The following is a 26,930-nucleotide window of genomic DNA, read 5'->3' on the forward strand; positions in this document are numbered from 1 at the left end:
TTGTTTGGGCTAAATTATAGATGGGCTGTGTACAGGTGCAGTAATCTGTGAGCTGCTCTGACAGCTGGTACTTAAAGCTAGTGAGGGAGATAAGTGTTTCCAGTTTCAGAGATTTTTGTAGTTCGTTCCAGTCATTGGCAGCAGAGAATTAGAAGGAGAGGCGGCCAAAGGAAGAATTGGTTTTGGGGGTGACCAGAGAGATATACCTGCTGGAGCATGTGCTACAGGTGGGTGCTGCTATGGTGACCAGCGAGCTGAGATAAGGGGGGACTTTACCTAGCAGGGTCCAGTGGGTTTGGCGACGAGTATGAAGCGAGGGCCAGCCAACGAGAGCGTACAGGTCGCAGTGGTGGGTAGTATATGGGGCTTTGGTGACAAAACGGATGGCACTGTGATAGACTGCATCCAATTTATTGAGTAGGGTATTGGAGGCTATTTTGTAAATTACATCGCCGAAGTCGAGGATCGGTAGGATGGTCAGTTTTACAAGGGTATGTTTGGCAGCATGAGTGAAGGATGCTTTGTTGCGAAATAGGAAGTCAATTCTAGATTTAACTTTGGATTGGAGATGTTTGATGTGAGTCTGGAAGGAGAGTTTACAGTCTAACCAGACACCTACGTATTTGTAGTTGTCCACATATTCTAAGTCAGAACCTGTCTCCCTCTACATCTGATTGCCTTTACCAGCCACAACAGTATCCAGAAAACTTGGATGAGACCCCACCCTTACATGATCCGAATAACCACCATGTGTGATTCTGAAATATTAGTGAACGTTTTAATGGCACATGAAGAGGATAGTGGTTAGTAGACCGGTAATAGTTACCAGAAATAGGTGTCTGGGCTGTCTGCTTTTCCTGGAAACTTTCATTAGAGTGCCTTCCTTCACAAACATCTGCAAACACACAGAAATAGAGAACATGTTAGCAAGAGGACTGCCTGTACTGCACTAGCAGTGGGCTTTTAGATACCGTGTCGGATTTCTAGGCGGCCACGGTCTGAGATTGGTATTATTCACTGTTTATGTTATGTTTGTTGAACAGAGTAACACTGTTCAGAGAGAGAGAGAGAGAGAGAGAGTGAAAGAGAGAGAGGCTGATCTCACCCTTCCTGGCTTGAGTAGATCTCTCTTGCCTCTGACACTGTACTCAATGTGAACCAGCCGCAACAAATTCTCCTGTGTGTCAGAGAGACAGAGAGAGAGAGGGACAAGAGAGGAGAGTGAGATAAGGAGGAATTTTCCTGTGAGAGATGGGTAAAGAGAGGAACTGTCCTTGTGAATGAGAGGGAGGGCAGTGGAAAGGGATGTGCTGCTGGAAACTGAATAGGAGTGAAAGAGATCGTGTGTGTGTGTGTGTGTGGTGTGTGTGTGTGTGTGTGTGTGTGTGTGTGTGTGTGTGTGTGTGTGTGTGTGTGTGTGTGACACGCATACACTGTAAATGGGTTACCGTGAATTTGACAGTATAGCTTACAGGCAGTAAAAAAGTAGCTTACAGGCAGCTTGGTGGCAAATAAAATTCAGTATTTTATATTACAGTAATATAAAAACGGTATCAAAGAAAGTACCGTATAGACACACAGTACAATACCAAACAATATACTGTATTATACTGTAAAAAAGCAAATGCTACCGTAATCGGAATGAATGGATAAATTAATTAAATGAATTGAGGCATTTGTATTTCACAGTATTTTTCTGTAATTACAAGGGATTGGTGCAAGCAGGTTGGATGCTAGGTAAAGTGTTTTCACATTACAGCATATTAATGAATAATTGGTGGCACTTCTAGAGGACTTAACAAAGGCTTCCAAACTGTCAATGACTACAGACCAAAACAGATAGGGCAAAATGCTCAACCATTTAAGGCTTAAGGCTTTCTGCCTTAAGGGGATCTTATGAGGATCTGTGTGGCTGTTTGAGAGACAGGGGATATACGATCTATCTTAGGATGATCTGTGTGGCTGTTTGAGAGACAGGGGATATATGATCTATCTTAGGATGATCTGTGTGAGGCTGTGAGAGACAGGGGATATATGATCTATCCTAGGAGGATCTGCGTGAGGGTGTGTGTGTGCTCTACAATGTAAGTAATGTCCTTACTCATACTGCACCCTTTGTTACGAAGCACCTGGGATCTTTGATGATATCATCTTTCCTCGCCCTCACATTAATCAATAGGCAACAGAGCCCAGTGAGAGCAGAGAGACAGGCCTCTCCAAGATGACTGACGCGATTTCACTCACAATAGTGTTGCCATGCGGAACCAAGAAGGATTTACACAGGGAAAATGTGAGCTGTCTCCACACTTTCAAGTTCACACTCCAAGTTTGTACATTCTGTACATGCATACCTCTAGCAAACACTTGCATGACCACATGTACACAGTCGTCTGAAATAAATAGAGAAACACCCATACAGACACACCGATTTACCCCTTGCTTGAGATTTTCATTAGCCTGGTCTGCCACCTCTGAAACGATGACTAAGGCAGCTGGAACACAGAGGGAGAGACAGAAAGGGTTATTAATGTCCATTAATATGCAGGGAGTAAACAACTAACCTATGATATTGTATCTATGTGTGTGTGTGTGTGTGTGTGTGTGTGTGTGTCTGACCTCTGCCAAAAACATGTTTTTGGCAATTCTTATAAAGCAGAGAAAGACCATACCTTGTGTATCCTCATATTCTTTTGAATCAGGGGAGAGGTTGTTTAAGTAATCTACAAAACATAATGGCACAAACAAACAAATTATTCAAAAACAGAAATGGATGAATAATGTGCAGAATGCCACATAACACTATTCAAGGTCGAGAGCCAAGATGGGGTACATAAATGGAAGTTAGTATTACAATTTTGCAATAGTACATTATGAGGTGTGTGTCAAATACCTGTGAGCAGCATGCGGTACTGGAGGACTCTCACAATGACCTGCAGCAGCTGGTGCTTCAATTGGACCTGAGCTCCATCTGGACCTTGGTTCTGCACACATAAACACATTGCCAGGTTAACACACACCTACATGCATGACTGTGGAACATACACACACGCATTGCGCACAGACATGAACACGTAACCTCGCACACGCAACTAAATAATACAATGCACAACACTACTCTCAACTTGGGTAACCGCTGTTAAAATTATGCAATCAAAGCTATAGATGACAGAAGGATGAATGAGATAATCTTGACAGAACATTTGACCACCAACCTGACCACTCCAAATCTCCTCACCACACAAACCCTGTACTGTCTCTATTCTTCTGCCCTATGGAATCCCTTCAAAGGGGAGAATAAGCGAGATATCTAAAACAAATCTTTCAGAGGCTAATTGTGTCTGACGGACATGTATTCCCAGTCCCAGAGAGGGTCTATAATACAAAGGGCCCAGAGCAGATCCACACATCACCATTGACTGAGAAGTCTTCTAACCCAATAGAGCCCCGTTCCTCATTAGAGACGAAGAGATAACCCCCCGCGGGACTGAGACAACCATCCCTTCATTTACACTGCGTGACTGTGGAACGCACACACACACACACACACACACACACACACACACACACACACACACACACACACACACACACGCAGGCCCGCAAACATACACACATACACACACTCACATGTAAGCACACACACACGTACGCATGCACGCACACACATGCAAACGCGCAAACAGGCACGCAAGGACACACACACAGACACATGCAAGCACACCCACAAATGTATGGACACACACACACACAGGGCTGGCGAGACAATATTGCTGGCCCTACAAAGGGGAGGATTAATAGCCACCACACACCAACCTTGGTCTTCATTATGAGAGATGGAGCATAGCAGAACGGAGTAAAAATAGAGCAACGATTTGGAACCAGGATGCTAGTGTCAAACCCCCACCTCTAATCAGCTAATCCACCTCCCTAAATTCTCTTTCTCTCGTTGTCTCTGTTTCAATCCCCTTTTCTCTTACTCCATTCCCTCCCCCTATGGAAAAACCACATGATTTCACATGTGGAAATGTCACATGATTTCACATGTGGAAATGTCACATGATTTCCCATGTGGAAATGTCACATGATTTCCCATGTGGAAATGTCACATGATTTCACATGTGGAAATGTCACATGATTTCACATGTGGAAATGTCACATTATTTCACATGTGGAAATGTCACATGATTTCACATGTGAAACTATGTGGTTTTGGAACCGTTCTCATGTAATGATATTTCACATGACGATTTTCACATGTGATCACATAACCTTTCACATTACATTGTGCATGTTTATACGTATATACACAGTAAATATTATTTAACACGCCTCACGATCTGAACACACATAGATGACAGAAGGATGAATGAGATAATCTTGACATAACGTTTGACCACCAACCTGACCCCTCCAAATCTCTTCACCACACAAACCCTGTACTGTCTCTATTCTTCTGCCCTATGGAATCCCTTCAAATGAGAATCTTCCTGCTATGCCACCATGTCTATGTCAATAACTGATTTCACTTGGGTTCCAACACGTTGGACTTCAAAGTAAATCATATTGAAAAGCCAGCACTAGGTGATAATATCAAACGTAATCACATTGATCACACAAAGATGTTTACACTATTTTAGCAGAGCAGCGTGACACTTTTTATTACTTCCCTTACAAAAAAACACATGTGAAATGTGTAGTTTCACATGTGTAATAGCTGTTTTCACATGTTGAGCTGAAATGTTCACATGTAAAAACAAAATAGACAGATGTGAGGTCAGCTGTTCACATGTATTACATTTAGAGTTCACCTGCACCACCTTTTCACATGAGGGACAATAACATATTTTCATCTCACATGTAAATTGCAGATTCACATGGGAATTTGCATTTTCACATGTGAAAAACTTTCACAGGTGAAAATCAAATTTGCACTATCACATGTGAAAAACATTCACATGTGAAAATGTAATTTTCACTTTCAAATGTGAAAAATATTAACATGTGAATATCTAACTCTCACAAGTGGAATTGTATTTTGCACATCTAAAATACATTCACATGTAAAAATCGGACTTGCAGTTTTGTATGTGAAAAATGTATAATGTTGTCATGTGTAGTTTCATGGTATGATATGTTGAAATTTTGCAACCCCATGTTGTCACATTTATTTCACATAAGATTATTTGTATTTGTATTTATTAAGGATCCCCATTAGCTGCTGCAAAGCTAATTGAATTTAGTGTGTTCCCTCAGGCCACTACTCCACTATCACATATGTGACCCGTTTCAGAAAACTAGGCGCATGTCGTGGGTCACTACTTCACAGGAGAACCTTTGAACATAAACTTTTTTTTAATCAGATAATGGGTGGGCTGGACATGCCAAGAGATGAGTTTGGATTGGTCTGCCATATAGCATACTTATGTCTGTTTGAGCTGGTCAGTATGTGTAGGAACTCCTGTCTAACGCAGTTTTATAAAAATGTATCGCGTAGTAAAACTGGATAAGTGTTGCTCTCCACTTTCTGCAGGACCAAGTTTTGAAATCAGTGGAATTTGAGAATGTTGGAGATGGAGAAAACACCTGTCTCCGAATTACATCTTCAAACTAAGGGCAACCATGGCATCCGACAGGAGATGCGTCCATCCTTGATGTATATGTGTAAGATAGTCTAGTTAGCTACATTTTCAGATATTACATGCTTCTAATTTTGACAGAAAGTGGTTTCAAGTTAATGTGTACTGTTGGCTAGCTATCTAATGTTAGCTGGCTGGCTCGCTAGCTAATGTTATGTGTATGTTCTTATTATTCGTATCTCAGAGCCATTTGCTTGGCTAGCTATAGCCCAATGTCAGCTAGCTAACATTGAACCGGGTTGGTTAACTTCCTGCAGATACATGCAGGGTAGTAATGTCATGAAATGGGATTATGGTTCATTGTTTACCTAGCTAGCTACATGTCTTAACAAAAGACTCCACTATGCAAGTAACCATTTTGGGTGCGTTCGTAAATTCAGTCTGGCTATCTTCTCCGATTTCAGAGCACTCTTGTCTGAGTGTGCCAGAGCACAGAATAAATTATGAATTTCCGAACGCTCAACACCAGTTGAATATGGCCTGTGTCAGTAAACGTTGGTAAAAAAGCGTAATTACCCAGCTAGCAATGAGGAATCGGCCCAGAAGCGGCCCTCTTCTGTGGGGGCGGAACTAATTGAATTGGCCTGGAATCGGGTGTCGGACTCGGCCCGGAATCAAAATGAATGACTGCCCAGAATGGGCCCAAGTACATCGTGCCGTTTCCATCTACCAGAATTCAGCCACTTTGCCGGCATCTTACCAGAATCCCACCAGAAGCGTCCCTATGCAAATGTAAATAATTGTATACAAAATTACCCAATTTAGTGACTTAAAATATGACTATTATACATTTTTTATACATTTATACAAATGATTCCCATCCACAAAAAAGCATTTTGTCTCAGAGGAAACACCATACACCTGGTGACCGTGTCAGCGTGCATGCACCTAGCCCGCCACAGGAGTCACTACAGCGCGATGGGACAATGACATCCCAGCTGGCCAAACCTTCCCCTAACTCGGACGACACAGGGCCAATTGTGCATCGCCTCATGGGTTTCCCGGTCAACACGGGTCTCAAACCAGCATTTGTAGAAACGCAGTTTGCACTGCAACGCAGTGTCTTAGACCGCTGCGCCACTTGGGAAGTTCAAGACACAATTTTTTTTAATGCTTGCACAAAGTATCAAAATACTAAAATACTACACAGGACTCTGAAAGAATTTCATTTAAATGTTAATTGTCTTTTTTTAAATCACAGAAACAATGAGAAAATATGGAAAAAATAAATATTGAAATGTTAATTAAATAAAGCAGCCCGTGTAATCATCTGCCAGAGCGTAGCCCTAATCGGCCCGAGCCCCAAGTAATACATTTGGGCCAGATAACTCTTATCGGAATTGGCCCGAGCCCCAAGTAATTCATTTGGGCCAGATAACTCACACCGGAATCGGCCCGAGCTCAATCCCTGCATCCTAGCCACAAGTAATACTGCCGAAGGCACATGACGTCGGCCGAGTCTGACTCTCAGCCGAGTCTGACTCTCAGCCGAGTGCCTCGACTCTCAGCCGGAATCGGTCCAGATCCACTGTGCTAGCTGTGTAAATTGTTACCAGCATCACAATTACAGTCACCAACGCCCTGAAAAACATGAAAATAGCCTAACCAGCTCTGCCAGGGCGAGTAAAATGGTCAGAGTGGGGTGTTCTCTCATTTGTGTCTGGAAGTAGCTAGCAAGCTAGCCAATGTTAGCTAGTTAGCTTGGGTGCTTAACTGCCATTGTGAGGTCAGAACGTTCAGATCAACTCTACTCATTGGCCAGAGCGTCCAGTGTGCACTCTGGACGGTCTGAGAGCGAAACGCTCAGAATATATGAATGGACAATCTGACAGCACAGTTGCAGTCACCAACACACTGGATAACATAACAGCCTAACCAGCTCTGCTAGGGCGAGTAATGTTCTCTCATTTGTATCTGGAATTCACTAGCAAGTTAGCTTGGGTGCCTGACTGCTGTTGTTTTTACAGAACGCTCGGATCAACCCTTTAAAGAGATGGGTGGGGCTAAAGCTAAAGAGGGTGGGAACGATGCTGAATGGGTGTAGACAAAGAAGGACTCTCCAATAGTAGTACCAAAACATTCAAAGGCCATTTTCTCAAAAGGGAGTTTACAAGTTTATTAACTTTCAAAGCAGAATTACTTTCCCATTGTACCTCAACTGTAGTGTGTGATATACAATTTTGTAGCTCTGAGTCTCTACTTGTATCCAATGTAAAAAACACAATTTTGAATTTTGCTACATAAGACCGATTTGAGCCGGTCGGTCACATATTTACAATACAACATCCACATGTACGTGTGTTTAGAGTGCGTGTCTTATCATGTTCATGTGTGTCTGTGCCTGTGTGTCTATTCACATCCTTTTTGATCTGTTTTCTTTTTATCTGATTCTACTGCTTGCATAAGTTACCTGATGTGAAAATGAGTTCCATGTAGCCATGGCTCTATATAGTACTGTGCACCTCCCATAGTCTGTTCTTGACTTTGGTGGCATGTCTTGTGGGGTATACATGGGTGTCTGAGCTGTGTGCTCGTAGTTTAAACAGACACCTTGGTGCATTCAGCACGTCAACACTTCTTACAAAAACAAGTAGTGATGAAGTCCATCTCTCCTCCACTTTGAGCCATGAGAGACTTACTTGCATGTTATTAATGTTAGCTCTCTGTGTACATTCAAGGGCCAGCCATGCTGCCCTGTTCTGAACCAATTGTAATTGTCCAAGGTCCCTCTTTGTGGCACCTGACCACACGACTGAACAGTAGTCCAGGTGCGACAAAACTAGAGCCTGTAGGGCCTGCCTTGTTGATAGTGTTGTTTAAAAGGCAGAGTGCTTTATTATGGACAGACCTCTCCCCATCTTTACTACTGTTGTATCAACATGTTTTCACCACAATCCAGGGTTACTCCAAGCAGTTTAGTCTCCTGAACTTGCTCAATTTCCACATTATTTACTACACGATTCAGTTGATGTTTAGGGTTTAGTGAAGGATTTGTCCCAAATACAATGCTCTTAGTTTTTGAAATATTTAGGACTAATTTATTCCCTGCCACCCATTCTGAAACTAACTGCAGCTCTTTGTTAAGTGTTGCAATGATTTCACTCACTGTAGTAGTTGACGTGTATAGTATCGAGTCATCCGCATACATAGCCACTCTGGCTTTACTCAAGGCCAGTGGCATGTCATTAGTAAAGATTGAAAAAAGTAAGGGGCCTAGACAGCTGCCCTGGGGTATTCTGGATTCTATCTGGATTATGTTGGATACTCTTTCACTAAAGAACACCCTCTGTGATATGCTAGACATGTAACTCATGCTTTCACATGCGCTCAAATGTTATCACGTGTAGTTTCATATTATCACATGTTGCTTTTATATGATGTCACGTTATCATATTAACTTCACATAAGATCACATGTGATCACATGTGAAAGTCATATGTTTTTCCATAAGGGCCTCTCTAAAGGCACCTTACATTAGCTCTGTGTGGTTTCCTCTCTCTCACTTTGGATTACCCTCCCCCTCCTTTTTCAATAAAAACATCCCATCATTAAAACCTCTCCCTGACAGAACACCAGCACCTCAAGTGTCGCTTGTTCATGTAAATTGTGATCCAGTTGACACTTGTACGGCTGAAATGGCTTCTGTGGCGAGCCAAATATGATAATTAGTGCGTGGTTGTTTGGGTGAGTGAGGCAAAAAGAGGCCGTGCCTACACACACACACACACACACACACACACACACACACACATACATACATACATACATACATACATACATACATACAGTCATGGCCATCTGATTTGCTGGCTGCACACACAGCTGATCTAATTGGGGAGTTGTAAAGGAGGCTGCCTCTCTAATTAGCTTGTGTCTGCCTCATTACCCAGCTGCCTATACTGGGATTTATCACCATCACACTGTCTTTATCTCTCTCTGTGCACCTGCTGCATCTCACACACAAACACTCTCCTCCTCCTGTGTTTCCTTCTCAAGGGAACACAAACACCTAGGCACAAACACCAACACAAGCATTCAATATCACAGGCACACACACACAGGCACACACACATGCACACATGCACACACACACACCATTGGCCGCTGTATATAGCAGCACAGTAAACAACAAATTGGCTGAAGAGGGGCTTTTATCTTTTAAGGTCCTATGGTGATCTGATCACAACGCATAGCTACTTCATCACTGTCATCACCACATCCACAATGAAATTACACCCCACAACACAGCACTGCTGGACCAATGCTTGAAGAGCTTGCCCCTCCACTTACCTCAGAGAGAGAGAGAGAGAGAGAGAGAGAGAGAGAGAGAGAGAGAGAGAGAGAGAGAGAGAGAGAGAGAGAGAGAGAGAGAGAGAGAGAGAGAGAGAGAGAGAGAGAGAGAGAGAGAGAGAGAGAGAGAGAGAGAGAGAGAGAGAGAGAGAGAGAGAGAGAGAGAGAGAGAGAGAGAGAGAGAGAGAGAGAGAGAGAGAGAGAGAGAGAGAGAGAGAGAGAGAGAGAGAGAGAGAGAGAGAGAGAGAGAGAGCTCTTTAAGCTTTACAAAATGAACATTAATCTAACCAATAACGAAGAGATATAAAGTATACAAGATGTACGAGGCCTTGGGACTATAAGTTCTATCTGAATTAGTTATTCACATAGAGTTGCTCTTTAGGTGGTCCTTTACATGTGGGATATGTCAGATTTTTTTTTTTAAGTACATTTACGATTTAAAAAAAATGTTACATTTGAAAGTTCTATCTGAGCAAAATCCTTTGAACTTGGTGCTATAAGGTTCATCTGCAGTCCAATCACACAATAAAATAACATATGTATGTAAGGTATTGTACTTAATGGGTCATGAAAGAGAAAGACATCACATAACAGTTCTGAGATCTGGGATTTGAAAAATATGAATTCTCTCAAAACTATACATTTATCATATCCTTCATTATTCATGTCGGTTCTGGTCCTCTTTTATCATTTATTTTTTCCCACCACTTTTCAGAAGAATTGGCATAACGTACGGTAGAAACAAATAAATACAGGTGCCCTAAAGCATGTTTAGAGCCCACTGTAGAGACATTGCTGTTTTTGTCTTGTTCTATATCAATAAGAAAACCTCCATGGAAGTGGTATTTCACTACAATTACAAACTTACCACATTTTATTGATAACTAGTAAGTTGTTTACTGACTTTGAGTGTCAGAGACCAGAACAATATGTCCGTTTACTCATCCAGAGCTAAGCTTTAGCAATGTTGCTAGTTCTCCATAGGATATAGTGTATTTGTCATTTTAGTGAACTATCGCTTTAACAAATGTGTGATGAACATGAATTAATATATTTGATGATGTGATTAGAAAGAAGGAAGGGTATTCTCTTCATTGAATCATTAAATGTCTGCATGTTTCTATTGAAATTGAAATAAATGCAACATTCTGTGCCCGATAGAACTTTACGACTGAACCCAGATTGACAACCCCTAAAAAAACTGATTTACCAATGTCTTCAAATTTTGGGGTATCTCTAAGGTGAGGAACTTAATGGGTTATGAAAGAAGAATTCACTACAAAACCATTCTGAGATCTTGGATGTGAAAACGTTGATGTCCAATATCTCAGAACTAGGAGCAGATAGAACCTTAATAGTCCCAAGGCCACGAAATCATCTAAATGGTCACCTGACATTATGGAAAACACTTTCTGCATTGATCGTTGGCTAAACTGCCATGGCTGGATAAACTACTGTACCTCTCAGCTGCGTGGCTGTGACTCTGGCTGTGACCTGTGAGTTTCTACTGCTGTCCCAGAGAGCCCTGTGTGTCTCATTACACACAGAAGGAGTCCCCCTGGCAGTCCTCTCACACCACACAGCAGCCATCACACCTTTATTACCTCTTACTGTCTCTGATGTAACCACTACAAAGCCAGGACGAGGGGATGTTATGCGTAGTTAAAAGCTTTTAACTAGAAATAACGTTAATATTCATAACATTCCCCAAAGTGTTTAACTTTGAGATAAACACTGGATTTTTCTGACATACATTCAGTGATAATGCTTATTTTATCTATAGAGTGGTTGAAAAAAAGAGCTTATATAAGTCAAATGTTTCTCTTATCCTTCCTCTCCCTCTCTCTCTCTCTCGCGCTCTCTCTCTCTCGCTCTCTCTCTCTCTCCCTCCCTCTTTCTCTCTGCGATACCTACATTGTCAGTCCCGTAGAGCCACAGTATATCTGGTGAGGGCAGCTGCTCGTGAATATTCATAAGCTGAGACAGTTGCTTCCTTGTCTGGTTGCATTCCTAATCACTATTGAGATGCGTAGAATCATTGTCTACCAATCACTACGCATCAAAATATGGCTAGGAACCACTAACTCATGACTATGCAAGAAACGGTACGCTATGCATATCTGTGGGTGGTCTTGGGTACAATCTTAGTAGCAGTGAGAGCCAAGACTCATTTCCAAAATTAACATAATTATAATGAAACTTGAGGTGCTTCAAAATATGTCTAGGAACCTCTAACTCATTTATATGCAAGAAACGGTATGTTATGCATATATGTGGGTGGTCTTGTGTACAATCTTTGTATTAATGAGAGCTGAGACTAATTGGTAGATTCATTGGAAAAACTTAACACAAAGGCCACTCCAATACTGAAATAGTGCGTTTATAGATCCTTCTCCAAGTCAAACTGCTAACTCTATCATAACCAATCAATAGGACTTAACACGGTAAAAGCAAGGTGACCTGAAGCATGTGAGAAACTTCCACTATATGAGCACTGAATCAATGATACAGGCCACTCAGGCCTGGAGAGGAAATAAGAAATCCATGGCTGCATCCAGATGGTCTTATCTGGAAGCATGTTTTACATCATCTGCCATGGTTAATAATGGTTCCTATCATCATCATTAGGGACCTTGATTACACATTCGCTACTCAACTGAGAATCCCTTTGCATACTACGGAGCTGTGCAAAGCAAGTTTGCGTGACGTATTCTTCCCGATGGATATGGTGATCACATGATCAATTCCCGTTAACCAGTGATGACATCCTCTCAGATAGTACTTCCTGTTGACAGCCAAGATAAAGGGATGCACAGTACAAAAAAAGGGTTGGTGTTCGGTCTTTGAGAGGTATAAAACATGAGAGTAGCACGTTGAAAAGGTCAGTCCCATAGAGCAGAGCAGAATAGAGAGGGTTTGGAAATGCCATTGACTCCCAGTGGAGTCTGGTTGACAGACTAAAGCTGCTATATAAAGGGAACGGGGAACTCCTGGCTGAATAAAGACATTGTTACAGACTGGCAGGTACAGTGGGTATGACCTCAGGACTAATTCTTCTGAGCATGCATATCCAAAGGTTAGTTTAAATCAACACAAGATAAAGACTCACATTGGGGTTTTAGGTAAAGGACTTCCACTTTTATAAGTAGTCTCTAAGCTCAGACTAAGTATAGCCTCTTACCTCAAACTGCTTGACGATGTCATGGAAGGCAGGGTTGAGTTTGCAGCTCTCTGCCAGTAGGGACATGCTCCGGTCATACTCAGAGATGTAGGTAGCAAACCCAGCAAACTCCTCCCGTCGAGACAGGATCACATCCACCACCCTCTGGCTCTCCTCCCTGGTGATGGGGAATGGAATTATGTTGAGGTTTGGAGGATTGGATGAGTGTATGTTATTGAATAACAGTTGACAGGTAAGTTATTGAATTACGGACATAGAAACATGTCGATACCTCCTGAGCTCCTGAATGAATAAGAATAAAAAATATACAGTTGGATACTATTTACAATCATTCCACTTGATGCGTTTAAAATGCAGAACTGTCTATGCTTTTTCATTTCTATGGAATTTACAAGTCTGGGGGTATTTATTTATGAGTGCATATAATAATAATAATAATAATATTAGCTAATTAAAATAATACATTAAACACATCTTTATAAAATTTATAAAATTGTGCATATATAGATATCCCACTGTGTTTAACGTACTCAATGTCTCACCATTGTCTGATGCGTGAGTCCAGCTCAGTGAGGATGTTGCTGTGGAGTATGTAGACCTCAGGGAGCGTGCCCAGTATCTCCCCCAGCCTCTGTTCCTCCACCACAGGTTCCCCATCCTCCCCCACCGCCTCCGACACTGCTGCCCTGAAGTCCTGCAGGAGAGGGATGAAGAAGGGGAGAGAAGAGAGGGGGTAGAGGGAGAAGGGGAGAGGGATTGAGGCAGGAAGAAGGGGAGGAAAAGAATAAGGAGGGAAAGGGCAAAGGAGGGAGAGAGTTACAAAGGGAACGGGTCAGATCCTCCTAGAGCTTAACATCCTTCCTGTTTCTCTAACCCAGTATCATCTCAGTCTGTCTTCCTCTTCCCCAGTCTCTGCCTGTCTAACCACTCAGGAAAAGGGGTTCTGGACCTGGGTTACCTACCAGCTGTTAGGTTGCATAATGACCTTGGTCACTGATACATTGTTGACCACAACCCTACCATTTATCAACATATTGACATGAACTATATGTTCTTATACAACGGATGGGTCTAATTCTGGATGCTGATTGGTTAAAACCACATTCCAACCGGTTTCTATTCCATAAGTTACACAAGTAAGGCTGTGACGTTGAAATGCCTATTTACTGTTCCATCTCACTGCACTGTCTCATCAGCCCAACCAGGCAATTTATAAACTTGATTTCTACAGTAACATTATCTCCCCTTTCTTTTTATTTTTTTATTTTACCTTTATTTAACCAGTCAAGTCAGTTAAGAACAAATTCTTATTTTCAATGACGGTTAACTGCCTGTTCAGGGGCAGAACGACAGATTTGTACCTTGTCAGGTACCTTGTACCTTGTCAGCTCGGGGGTTTGAACTTGAACTTCCGGTTACTAGTCCAACGCTCTAACCACTAGGCTACCCTGCCGCCCCAGACTAACATTTGGTTTTCAACAACGGAGATTTGTATAAAACTTGTTGTCTGTCTCTTCGACATTTGCAACATTGTTTCAGTATTTAAATTCAATCTCCTGCTGTCCCATAGTAATGAATGTGTCGTGAGTTAGGACGGGAAAGACAGGCAGGCAACGTTTCTTAGCCAGTCAAAATCATGAATCAGAATAGTTTTTATGGATATCTTCAAAGACATTTCTATAGAAAAGCAGGCCAAACAAAATGATTTTTTTAATGAAAATATGTCAATCATTATTTGAATTTGTTTCTTAACCTGTTCGAAGCCGGTGTTTGGAAGATATATTGGACTTCGTCTCGGTTCTAACAACCTTGCCAATATATCCTTCAAACACCGGCTTTGAGGGCATTGTCACTTAAACACTATTATTGCACACAGATTGAGTCCATGCAATTTATTATGTGACTTGTTAAGCACATTTTTACTCTTTAACTTATTTAGGCTTGCCATTACAAAGGGGTTGAATACTTATTGACTCAAGACATTTCAGCTTTTAATTTATAAATATTTTGTACAAATTTCAAAAAACATAATTCTACTTTTACATTATGGTGAATTATGTTTGCACCAGTGACAAAATATCTCAATTGAATCCATTAGAAATTCAGGCTGTAACACAACAAAATGTGGAAAAAGCCAACTCAGAAGCTGACGTTCGTTAGCGTTAGCATTCTCATAGAGAATGACTGGCGGTGTTAGCTAGTTAGCATTTTACCGGTTGTATCCCTTTTCAATCAAAGAACAATACTTGAAATGGCAATTTTGTTAGACACAGAATATCAATGACAAAATGTTTTATGTAGATATTTGCAATCTGTTGTGCCATAAAGATAACTAGCTAACACCACCAGTCATTCTCTATGAGACTGGCCACCCCTCAAAGACTGGTTTCTAGGTTTATTCCTAGGTTCCTGACTTTCTAGGAGTTTTTCCTAGCCACTGTACTTCATCTGCATTGCTTGCTCTTTGGGGTTTTAGACTGGGTATCTGTATAGCACTTTGTGACAACTGCTGATGTAAAAAGGGCTTTATAAAATACAGTTGATTGATTCATGTATTATGCTAATGAACATTGGCTTCTGAGTGCTTATGGAGGAAGACAAGTTTAAATGTTCTGGTTGTGCATCAGCAGTCACTCAATTAGCCAGTGTCAGCAAAATATTTTTAGATTGCTAAGTTAGTTTCGCGGCCAGCTTTCTGAACTTGTAGTAAGCATGGTTAAATTACCGACCAGGGTGGGGCCCATTGATCATTAGTTGTCATATTAAAAACTGAAAATATTTGCCTCCAGCCTATGGCAAAATGTGTAGAATTGCATAAAATGAGTTATAAAATTGCTAAATCTTCTCTCCACCCCATGGCAAAATTTGTAGAATTGCAGCAAACTTGCTTTAGAACGGCAACATTTTATCTATGCCCCAATAATTTGCATCTCTGTAATTTATTTGAGACAGCTAAACTAAAAAGAGGAACTTGTGTGTCATGTATACCTAGCTAGCTATATCTAGCTTGAGTCAAAGCAGAAGCTGTCACTCTTCATCAGCATAAATCCCAAATATTGATGAGAAAATTATATCACCACTTTGTGCAATTCAAAGACCCGAGCCAGCTAGTTGTCGTGGATGACAGATCAGGTAAAATGTGTTTTATGGTCGGGACAAACTGCACACCCAAACTGCATACCCAAGCTATTGATCTAGCTGTTGAGCATTTTGAACATGACTTTAAAGCAAACCAAAGACAGGAAACTAGCTAGTTAGTGAACTATTTTCCAATAAGGCATTACTTTCATAACCCATCTAGCTAAGATAATACTTTTCACCTTGTTTGTCGATCTGTAATGCTAGCTAGCTATGCAGTTCCAACCTATCTAGCTAGCTGCCCATACAACCAGCTAGCAATGGGCAGCTAGCCAGTTAAATATATCTAGTACAGAAGAGACATTCATCAAGACGAAGTTGGATATTAGTAGCGTTGTAGCTAGTAAAGGATCTATTATACAGCCAGTTAAGATGGAAAGCATACGATTTAAACCCCCAAAATAAACATGTTAATTTCAAGCAAAACACATGTACTGTAAGTGAATAGGTTTTCCAACATTCTGAAGCTTTCTTTACCCTTTGTGGTCGTTGCTAAACAATAGCCTCACATCATTGATGACATAAACCTGTCTTCCTCCATACTAAGTGAAAACAAATGTTTTCATTTTTGAAAATAATTTTCCTCAAAATAGAACATATCTTTCAAATCCTGTGCACATGAATGAATAGTTTTTCATATTTAACTCATATTTAACAACGTTTTGCTTGTTTGTGAGTGGGCCGGAAGGAAAAAAACAATCACCACAAATTGGATGTGCTCTTGTTGTCAGGCGTCATAAGGTGAATAGGTTCCAGAAGCCATTGATGACATCACGTCCTATGTGTCAGCTCCTTGGTTTGTGGTGGTTCTCTCCGGCCGCCAGCCAGCCCTGTGCTTAGGTTTATCAGTGTTGTTCCAGCTAGATTGACTACCTTGCCTTGACAATGTGGGCTCGTCAGCCCAGGGGTAGTCAGTCAGATGATTATGCAGAAACGTACGCACCAGGCATTGTTTGAGGTGAATTTACACAAGCGCTGGAGCACATCGGTGCTCATTTGACGCCAGGGTACGTTCCACAGAGAAAAATCTAGAATAGGTCAATGTTACCTTCATTTAAGGTGTCCACCCCGAGATTGGAAGGTTGTGAGTTTGATCCCCGGGGAAGTCATACCAAAGACAGTAAAAATGGGACTTGATGCATCTCAGTATTAAGGAGATAGATTGGGGGTAAGGGCCTGTGATAGACTAGCATTCTGTCCACGGGGTGTACTTGTACATCAAGCTGCTACAAGGGATAGGCTCCTGCCATATGAGCTGTTCTGGCTTGCGCAAGGCTACTTACTTAGCATTATTCAGCTATGTTCACTGTAACTTCACCTCTTCAAAAATAGATAGAGTAGAATATAGCAATGGGGTTGGTTCTTTGTACCAGTTACCTTAGGCAGATAATACAGTAAAGCAGAAGGGGACATTCTGAATGAGGGCAGTGAGGAGAACCAACTGTTGATTCCCAGAGGTCAGTGATGCATCAAATACAGCTGTTGTCATTCCTCTCCATGATTTCTCATTTACTGCCTGTCAGAGTAAGTGCACAGTCTAGATCCCAGCAGGTTTGGCTGAAAAATGGACATTTTCCAGGAAGGCACTGGAGCTCGACCTTCACATATAGAATAGATTGAATGCGGTACCATGAGTAATTCATTTGATCCCATTTTGATCTCAGAAGAATGTTGTATGGAGAGCCAATGCATTTGAAGTAGGGAAACCCCTAACCCAGAATGTTGTGGATTCAATTTCCAGATGCAACAAAAGCTAAATGAGACTCTTGCCTTGAAGGAGTCATTGAAAATAAGAATTTGTTCTTAATTGACCTGCTTGGTTAAATAAAGGTCAAATTAAAAAATAGTTTGCTGAATTGGTCAACTGTTGATATGTTGTCATGGAGCTAGTGTGTGTGGTTGCTTGGATAGTTGGAACCTGACAGCTTGAATCCAGGGAACCTCATCATTCATACTGGATACCATTGAGCAAGGGCACTACCTGAATTAGTTAGTTAGGTGTACACCCATGATTTATGATCGGTTCATTTGAATGTAAAAGCTGTAGTCTATGCACTTTGATCCCATTAAACAAACTGAGTAATGCAAATATCATACACAAGTCCACTCTAATGATTGTACTATACATCATCATTATACTAGGTTTCTTATGTAGATTCTGTAGACATATCGACGTCTTTTTGTTGCTTTGTTACTGAGTCTTTCATGTAAAGATCATGAACATTCTTATTCATTACCTTTTGTACAGTGTGTTCTTTCATGAATTCTCAATCCTGCACACTTGCTAGGTTTTTTGAATACTGAATGCAGGTTGTTTAACCTTGTTCCCCCCCCCCCCCTTCTCAATAAGGTTATTATATCAGCTACATGTCCCTCATACGCACCTTCCAGGCATGATATTCAACAATATTTCATTATTCTGTTGCATAATGCATAAATGCAACACTCACCTCTTATGAATCTTAAAGCTATAACAGTAGAGGGATGTTCCTTAGTAGGTTCCCTCTCCAACAGACCTAACTCAGCAATCCATGCATGATTGGAACAGACCAGACATTCCTAGACGACCCCCCCCCCCCCCCCCCCCCCCCACACACACACACACAAGCCCCACACACTCCCTAGAGCTCTCTAACACTCACACTCAGCTGGGGGGAAAGACCACCGTCAGTGAGAGTTGGGAGAAAACACACAAGCTATTGTTCCATTGTTTGATAAGGAATAACAAAAAATACAACACATTTCCAGACCCTGTCCCCAAATGGGAAGTGAAGTTCTTCTTCTGAGTTTTCTTTTCCAGGACTTTCCCAAATAACAGGCTGACGTTTGATCTGTTCATATATTTGTCTCTCAGGTTTGACGAGGCTTCCCTGTTCAACCAACTGTCTAATGTTGTCATTTGACCCTGTATGCTTTAATTCTATACACTGGGGGTGAGAGTAGATGAGATAAGTAGAGGGTAAAGCTGCTGTCCTGTGCAGGGGCTTAGTGAGCTGTGAGTAAGACAACTGTGTCTGTCCCAGGGGAGGGAGCAGCCAGGACATAAAGTAGCAGCCAGGTCTCCTTCACAGCAGCAGTGATGAATGCTAACTCAGATGGGATCGATAGCACATGATGAACGGGAGGCGCTAAAGCACACAGTGTCACAGTATTAGCTCACTGTGGTGTGTATGTCTCTACTTGTTTTGTGTCTGCAGTGTTCTAAAACTGAAATTGATGAGGTCCAGACGCTTGTCCTTGTAGATACATGATGGATTTATATTATAGATGGTGTTAGCTACCAGACAGCCATACCAGGAGGGACAATTGATATTGTTTAAGCATTTTGACACCTTCAATCAATTAGTGAACTTTCGTATGTTTTCCCCAATTCTTAGAATAGAGAAATTACCCTTCTCAAGAGCATTGCTTCCTAGAGAAGCCACTGACGTTTTAGCCTGTGTGGTAACACTAACACAATCACGTTTTAATGTAGTGATATGCAGTTCGGGAATGATTTGTAACTTTTTTGAATGACTCTTTTTACTGCCTCGAGAGTCATGATTCTTTTTTCTGAGGGACTTTATTCGTTCGTTTGAACTTCTGGCTGGCCGCAATTAATTCTACTGTAGGATTAATACGCAATACTCTGGCTCAGCGGCTCTGGAGACGTGCTCCGACCAACAGCTATGATACACTCACCGGACAGTTTATTATGTACACACATTTAGTACCGGGTCGGTACTACACTTTGTTTTGATTATTGTCATGGTTTTGGAGCTATGTTTTTAAGTTATTAAACTACTCCATTTTACCAAGTTCGATTCTCCTGCACCTGACTTCCCTGCCACCTATACACACTTTTATGACACTTGTGGAATCATGACTCTTTCAAGTTTTCAGTTTATCGTTCACCAGTAGAGGTTCCTGTGTGCTCTGGGCATTACTGTCTCAAATTAACAAAATCAGTCGAAAGAGTTGTTCTTTTGACTGAATGAGTCAAAATACTCAGTCAGTAAAAAGAGCAGAACCTACCATCACTATTTTAAAAGCCTACTATGGTTACATGATTTTTGAATGACTACCTCATCTCTGTACCCCACGCATACAATTATCTGTAGGTTCTTTCAGTCATGCAGTGAACACAGATTCAACCACAAAGACCAGGGAGATGTTCCATTGCCTCGCAAAGAAGGGCACCTATTGGCAGATGGGTAAAAATAAAAGCAGACATTGACTATCCCTTTGAGCATGGTGAAGTTATAAATTACACTTTGGATGGTGTATCAATACACCCAGTCACTACAAAGATACAGGCATCCTTCCTAACTCAGTTGCCAGAGAGGAAGGAAATCGCTCAAGGATTTCACCATGAGGCCAATGGTGACTTTAAAACAGTAACAGATTTTAATGACTGTGATAGGAGAACACCGAGGATGGAGCAACATCATTGCAGTTAATCCACAATACTAACCTATTTGACATAGTGAAAAGAAGGAAGCCTGTAGGGAATAAAAAATATTCTAAAACATTCTTCCTGTTGGCAACAACTCTAAAGTAACATTGCAAAAAATGTGGCATAGCAATTCACTTTTTGTCCTGAATATAAAGCGTTATGTATGGGGCAAATCCAATACAACCCATTACCGAGTAACACTCTTCATATTTTGAAGCATAGTAGTGGCTGCATCATGTTATGGGTATGCTTGTAATCGTTAAGGATTGGGGAGTTTTCAGGATAACAAAGAGACGGAATGGAGCTGTAATTTTCCTGAACATAGAATTAACATATCTTTCAAATTCTGTGAACATTATGTAATAGTTTTGACAAATGTAATTCATATTTAACAAAGTTTTGCTTGTTTGTGAATGGGCCGGAAGGAGGAAAACAGTCATGTTCAATAAGGAACTGGATCAAGTGGGCGTGGCATTATAAATTGAATAATTGGAGTATTCAGAGGGCTTTTACCAGAATATATTCTACTCTGTACAATGAGAGTGATGTCGCTCCATTTGTTTATCTTACCTCTTGAAGGAGCTTAAGGGCCTTTACATGTCTAAAAAAAACAACAAGAGAGAGTGATAGGTTAGTGATATTGTCAGCTTAAATGGGAATCCATTCACACATCCATTCAGAGAGGTAAATACTTTAGCAGATTATTACAAGATATAAAAGAACAAGATACAACACGGGTGTCACATGATTTACATAGAGAAACATTCTCCAACAAGTCAAATGTACTCTCCGAAGTATATCAGAAGAACAGTTCACTGTCTGCTGAGGCTGTGCTGATATTCAATAACTTACACCAGACACTCATTTAATTGGCTGTCAGTTTGGGATGCTGTGGATGCTACTCAATAAATTAGTGAAGACAGTGATGAATAGTACAGAGAGAGGTTCTCTGTACTGGTTCACCAATTACTTTGCAGACAGAGTTCAGTGTGTCAAATCGGAGGGCATGCTGTCCGGTCCTCTGGCAGTCTCTATGGGGGTGCCACAGGGTTCAATTCTCGGGCCGACTCTTTTCTCTGTATATATCAATGATGTTTCTCATGCTGCGGGCGATTCCCTGATCCACCTCTACGCAGACGACACCATTCTATATACTTCCGGCCCGTCCTTGGACACTGTGCTATCTAACCTCCAAACGAGCTTCAATGCCATACAGCACTCCTTCCGTGGCCTCCAACTGCTCTTAAACGCTAGTAAAACCAAATGCATGCTTTTCAACCGTTCGCTGCCTGCACCCGCACGCCTGACCAGCATCACCACCCTGGATGGTTCCGACCTTGAATATGTGGACATCTATAAGTACCTAGGTGTCTGGCTAGACTCTAAACTCTCCTTCCAGACCCATATCAAACATCTCCAATCGAAAATCAAATCAAGAGTCGGCTTTCTATTCCGCAACAAAGCCTCCTTCACTCACGCCGCCAAACTTACCCTAGTAAAACTGACTATCCTACCGATCCTCGACTTCGGCGATGTCATCTACAAAATTGCTTCCAACACTCTACTCAGCAAACTGGATGCAGTTTATCACAGTGCCATCCGTTTTGTCACTAAAGCACCTTATACCACCCACCACTGCGACTTGTATGCTCTAGTCGGCTGGCCCTCGCTACATATTCGTCGCCAGACCCACTGGCTCCAGGTCATCTACAAGTCCATGCTAGGTAAAGCTCCGCCTTATCTCAGTTCACTGGTTACGATGGCAACACCCATCCGTAGCACGCGCTCCAGCAGGTGTATCTCACTGATCATCCCTAAAGCCAACACCTCATTTGGCCGCCTTTCGTTCCAGTTCTCTGCTGCCTGTGATTGGAACGAATTGCAAAAATCGCTGAAGTTGGAGACTTTTATCTCCCTCACCAACTTCAAACATCTGCTATCTGAGCAGCTAACCGATCGCTGCAGCTGTACATAGTCTATTGGTAAATAGCCCACCCATTTTTCACCTACCTCATCCCCATACTGTTTTTATTTATTTATTTTTCTGCTCTTTTGCACACCAATATCTCTATCTCTACCTTTACATAACCATCTGATCATTTATCACTCCAGTGTTAATCTGCATAATTGTAATTATTTGCCTACCTTCTCATGCCTTTTGCACACAATGTATATATAGACTCCCCTTTTTTCTACTGTGTTATTGACTTGTTAATTGTTTACTCCATGTGTAACTCTGTGTTGTCTGTTCACACTGCTATGCCTTATCTTGGCCAGGTCGCAGTTGCAAATGAGAACTTGTTCTCAACTAGCCTACCTGGTTAAATAAAGGTGAAATAAAAAATAAAAAAAAAAGAGAGTTAGAGCGAGAGAGAGAGAGAGAGAGAGAGAGAGGAGAATGAGCGACAGAGAGAGAGAGGGAGAGAATGAGAGAGAGAGAACAAGAGAGAGAGAGAGAGAGAGAGGGCATATGGCCTGACTAAAGCAGGGATGCTACTGAATCCATTAAAATAGATACTCACAGTCTCTCAGAGTCCACCAGCTCTTTGGCGACGTAGAAGGCTCTGGATCGTCCATCAATCTGGGTGACAGAAGCGAAAGCAGCAAGAAGTGAATGAACAGAGCTAATGTTAAAATGCTCTCTTTAGGTACTTATTCCTGTGAAACACTGATAGCAACAGCTACACGGGAGGAGGAGATTGAGGAAAAGCTCATTTTGATTTACTTGATTATCCACTGTCAAAATAAGAGTGATTATTTGATTAGAGTGGAGCATAGACGTGAAAGCTTTTTAAAATAGACAAATTTAAATTCAGATGCATTATGTATGAGAGGCTGGCTGGCTATTTCTGGGACTGGCGCAACTATTTTTCTCCTTATTGTGTTTTTCTTTAGATGAAGAAGAAGAAAGCAAGGAAGTGTGAGTCACGTGGCGGGAGCCCGGCTGATATTATTGTGGCAGTGGGATGGGGTGGGGTCCATCTCTGGGCTACTGTAAAATGGCTGCTTGAATAGAAAGAAGTTTCAACAGAAAGTGATAGCCACCATTGAATGTGGTAGCCAAGTGAAATATTATGTCGTGGATATCACAAGTAAAGGTCATCCATCTTAGATATACTTAATAATAAGCGTTTCATTCCCAAATCTTTCAAGATCTGTACAACCTGTGACTTAACACATGCCCATAGAGTTACATCGTCTAATGTGTTTACTGCTCGCTGTGTGTATCACCTGTTTGTCAAAGCCGTGCTCCACTCCTCCCTCCTCCTCCTCTGAGGTGAGTCCATGGTCCTCTTCAGCTGAGAGCCCCGCTAGAGTATCGCTCATTGGGAAAGGCTCTGTGTAGGCACTGCAACATCAGGGAGAGGAGAGGGACATTACATTCACTGGCAAAGGTTTTTACTATAGATGCTGCAAGAATGCAAAAAAGACACATTCAAGCTTGCTGTTCATTTTTCAATTCACCAATCCCCTTGCCCTTGCGTGTATTATCCTCTCCGCTGTGTGTGTGTGTCCTACAGTAGTAACATGGATGACTGAAGCCAGATTGCCGGGACATTAACAGCATGAGTAGAAGCGTTTGTTTGGGGTCTTGCTGTGAACAGGTTCATCACAGCAAGACAGACCAGAGACACACACACACACACACACACACACACACACACACACACACACACACACACTGTTAGAAGTACTGTGCTGTACCAATATACACACAGATACAGTGTGATGGAACCACACACACATATTTCGGTAGAGGATATAATGAGTATGTTATATTTAAGCAATAAGGCTCGAGGGGGTGTGGAATATGGCCAATATACCACGGCTAAGGGCTGTTCTTTAGCACGATGCAACGCAGAGTTCCTGGATGCAGTCCTTAGCCGTGGTATATTGGCCATATACCACATAACCCGAGGGGCCTTGTTGCTATTATAAACTGGTTACCAACTTAATTAGAGCAGTAAAAATACATGTTTTATCATACCCCTGATATACGGTCTGATATACCTCGGCTGTCAGCCAATAAACATTCAAGGCTCGAGCCACCCAGTTTATAATGACGACTATAACAGATCACCCTGTAGAGACAGAGGCTATTACAGGCCTATACTGCATCTATACCCTCTCAGCCCCTGAGTACCAAAGGTTAAAAGAGTTCCTAGCTGGACTTCATATTCACCGAGACACAGTCATTCTTCATCTTGCCCTTACCACACTGTAGGCTCTCACACAGGACCTGGTGCTATTGGCTGGGCTGGAGGAGCATTACTCATCTGTGACCTCCCTTTATCCCCCCCCTGAGGGGCCAGATCACACTGGGAGTCCCTGTTGATGGTGATAGGGCTAGAGAGTGTCTGTGAACCTTTGAGTCCTAGGAGCTCATAGTTACTATATAGCTGGGCTATCTAAAATAGAGTTATACATTTTCTTGCGATCAAAACTGTTTCAGCTTTTGCACTGTGCCATAGATCATCACCATCCTCAGCTTCTCCAATAATATAGTGCTGTTTAAATAGTAGGCCTAGGCTACTAAAGGCATATTCTCTATCCCCCAGTGTCTGGGCACAGGAGTCTTTTCTTGTGCAGCCTCTGTTATAATGGGACGCCCAAATGGTTTCCTTTCATACTCGAATTCCACGTTTAGTGCAAATATGTTTAGTTGGTTCCATACAGTATGTGTTAGACATATACACTGAGTGTTAAAAACATAAGGAACTCTTTCCATAACATACCAGGTGAGTCCAGTTGAAAGCTATGATCCCTCATTGATGTCACTTGTTAAATCCACTTCAATCAGTGTAGATGAAGGAGAGGAGACGGGTTAAAGAAGGATTTCTAAGCCTTGAGACAAATGAGACATGGATTGTGTATGTGTGCCATTCAGCGGGTGAATGGGCAAGACAAAGTATTGAAGTGTCTTTGAACGGGGCATGGTAGTAGGTGCAACGGTTTCTGTTTATTTTTTTATGCTCAACAGTTTCTCATGTGTAGGCAACTTGTTTGCTGTTTAGTCCTTGGAGGACCTCTTGTCTGTTTCAAATCTCCAGTACCAGTAAAAAGTTATGGGAGAGGGCACATTCCTGTAGGCATGACATCATCCTGCAAGGGCGCCAATATTATAAAAGAGTCAACTGTGAATAGGGAATTAAATTACATTTATTTTATGAACGGGTTCCGATGAAGATTATGTCTGCTTATTATTAAGGATTTTGAAATGAAGGATTTGGAAACATGCCTTTTACATTGATTACCGGTTATGTGATTGATTGTAATTTTGACAGTGGTATGTCCCAGGCAGGGATTAAGTGATTTTAAGCGTCTGTTTTGATCTCCGGCAGATTTGGTGTGGTAAACGTGAGGCGAGGCTGACGTGAGCATGGCGTACCTCAACCTGAGGCTCAATGGGATAGACAGGTTTGTTTGCTCCAAGTCATTTCCTTGTCATTGAAGTATTATTGAGCAGTTTGAATTATTTGTGACCATTTGTAAATATTGCACATTGCACATGTGGACCATCATATTCAACTATAAGTAAAAGCTTAACTTCTGCACCGATATCCTGCATCACAATGCTCAGTTTGTCCTATAATATCTCATAGTGCTATCCTTTCTCTGCCAGTGTCTAGGCACACGGGACATAATTGGGCTCATATAGCAATACAGCAGTAGAGAGCTACATTAGTGACAATATGTATAAACCATTACTGAACCGTTAGATTGAAATACTAGCATTTCAGTGCCCACTGAGGGTCATTTCTCACCAGAGTCACCAAGAGTGATTTCCTGCGCAACCTCTGTTATAATAGGAAGCCCAAATGTAATGGTTTATTATCCTGATTTATTCCACATTAAAAATTCAAAAAATGTTTCCCTGGTTCCATATGTAATATATGTCCTCAATCACACTATATAATTTTGCTCTCAGTAAAACTGCTTCCTACGAACAATACTTGAAAGACTACGGCAATATAATTATGCCAGCAATCGCTTTGCCTTTGCAACCAGTGTCTTCCTTAATACCTGGGAGTTAAATCTAATGTGACAAATTCAAAAGGGATTTTCTATTAAAAGACCTATATGTCCCCCTTTCCCAAGGATTAGATGGGGCATGTAATATGTAAAACATTGAGTATTCAAATATGTATTAGATGCAATCAGAAGGGTATTTTCTGTCTTCGTAATAATACTATTAAAGAAAATAGGGATACGGTCATTAGTCGACTCGACATGGGAGATGTAAACGCAG

The 26,930-nt window shown here is 41.5% G+C and overlaps 1 protein-coding gene across 2 annotated transcripts in view; it reads right to left on the reverse strand.

The window, feature by feature from the left end:
- Nucleotides 1–26,930, reverse strand: part of LOC110527956 (FYVE, RhoGEF and PH domain-containing protein 5) — a 44,346-nt gene that overhangs the window by 8,571 nt on the left and 8,845 nt on the right. For both annotated transcript variants that reach the window (XM_021609605.2, XM_021609604.2), the window contains exons 3-12: nucleotides 23,912–24,029; nucleotides 23,203–23,261; nucleotides 21,251–21,281; nucleotides 13,650–13,801; nucleotides 13,108–13,264; nucleotides 2,891–2,981; nucleotides 2,670–2,720; nucleotides 2,434–2,492; nucleotides 1,106–1,177; nucleotides 827–895 (exon numbers count right to left, since the gene is read on the reverse strand). In XM_021609605.2, the coding sequence (XP_021465280.2) occupies nucleotides 827–895; nucleotides 1,106–1,177; nucleotides 2,434–2,492; nucleotides 2,670–2,720; nucleotides 2,891–2,981; nucleotides 13,108–13,264; nucleotides 13,650–13,801; nucleotides 21,251–21,281; nucleotides 23,203–23,261; nucleotides 23,912–24,029 (859 nt within the window). The remainder of the gene's footprint in view (nucleotides 1–826; nucleotides 896–1,105; nucleotides 1,178–2,433; nucleotides 2,493–2,669; nucleotides 2,721–2,890; nucleotides 2,982–13,107; nucleotides 13,265–13,649; nucleotides 13,802–21,250; nucleotides 21,282–23,202; nucleotides 23,262–23,911; nucleotides 24,030–26,930) is intronic.

Source organism: Oncorhynchus mykiss, chromosome 7 (genome assembly GCF_013265735.2).
Source record: "Oncorhynchus mykiss isolate Arlee chromosome 7, USDA_OmykA_1.1, whole genome shotgun sequence".
Taxonomy (NCBI): domain Eukaryota; kingdom Metazoa; phylum Chordata; class Actinopteri; order Salmoniformes; family Salmonidae; genus Oncorhynchus; species Oncorhynchus mykiss.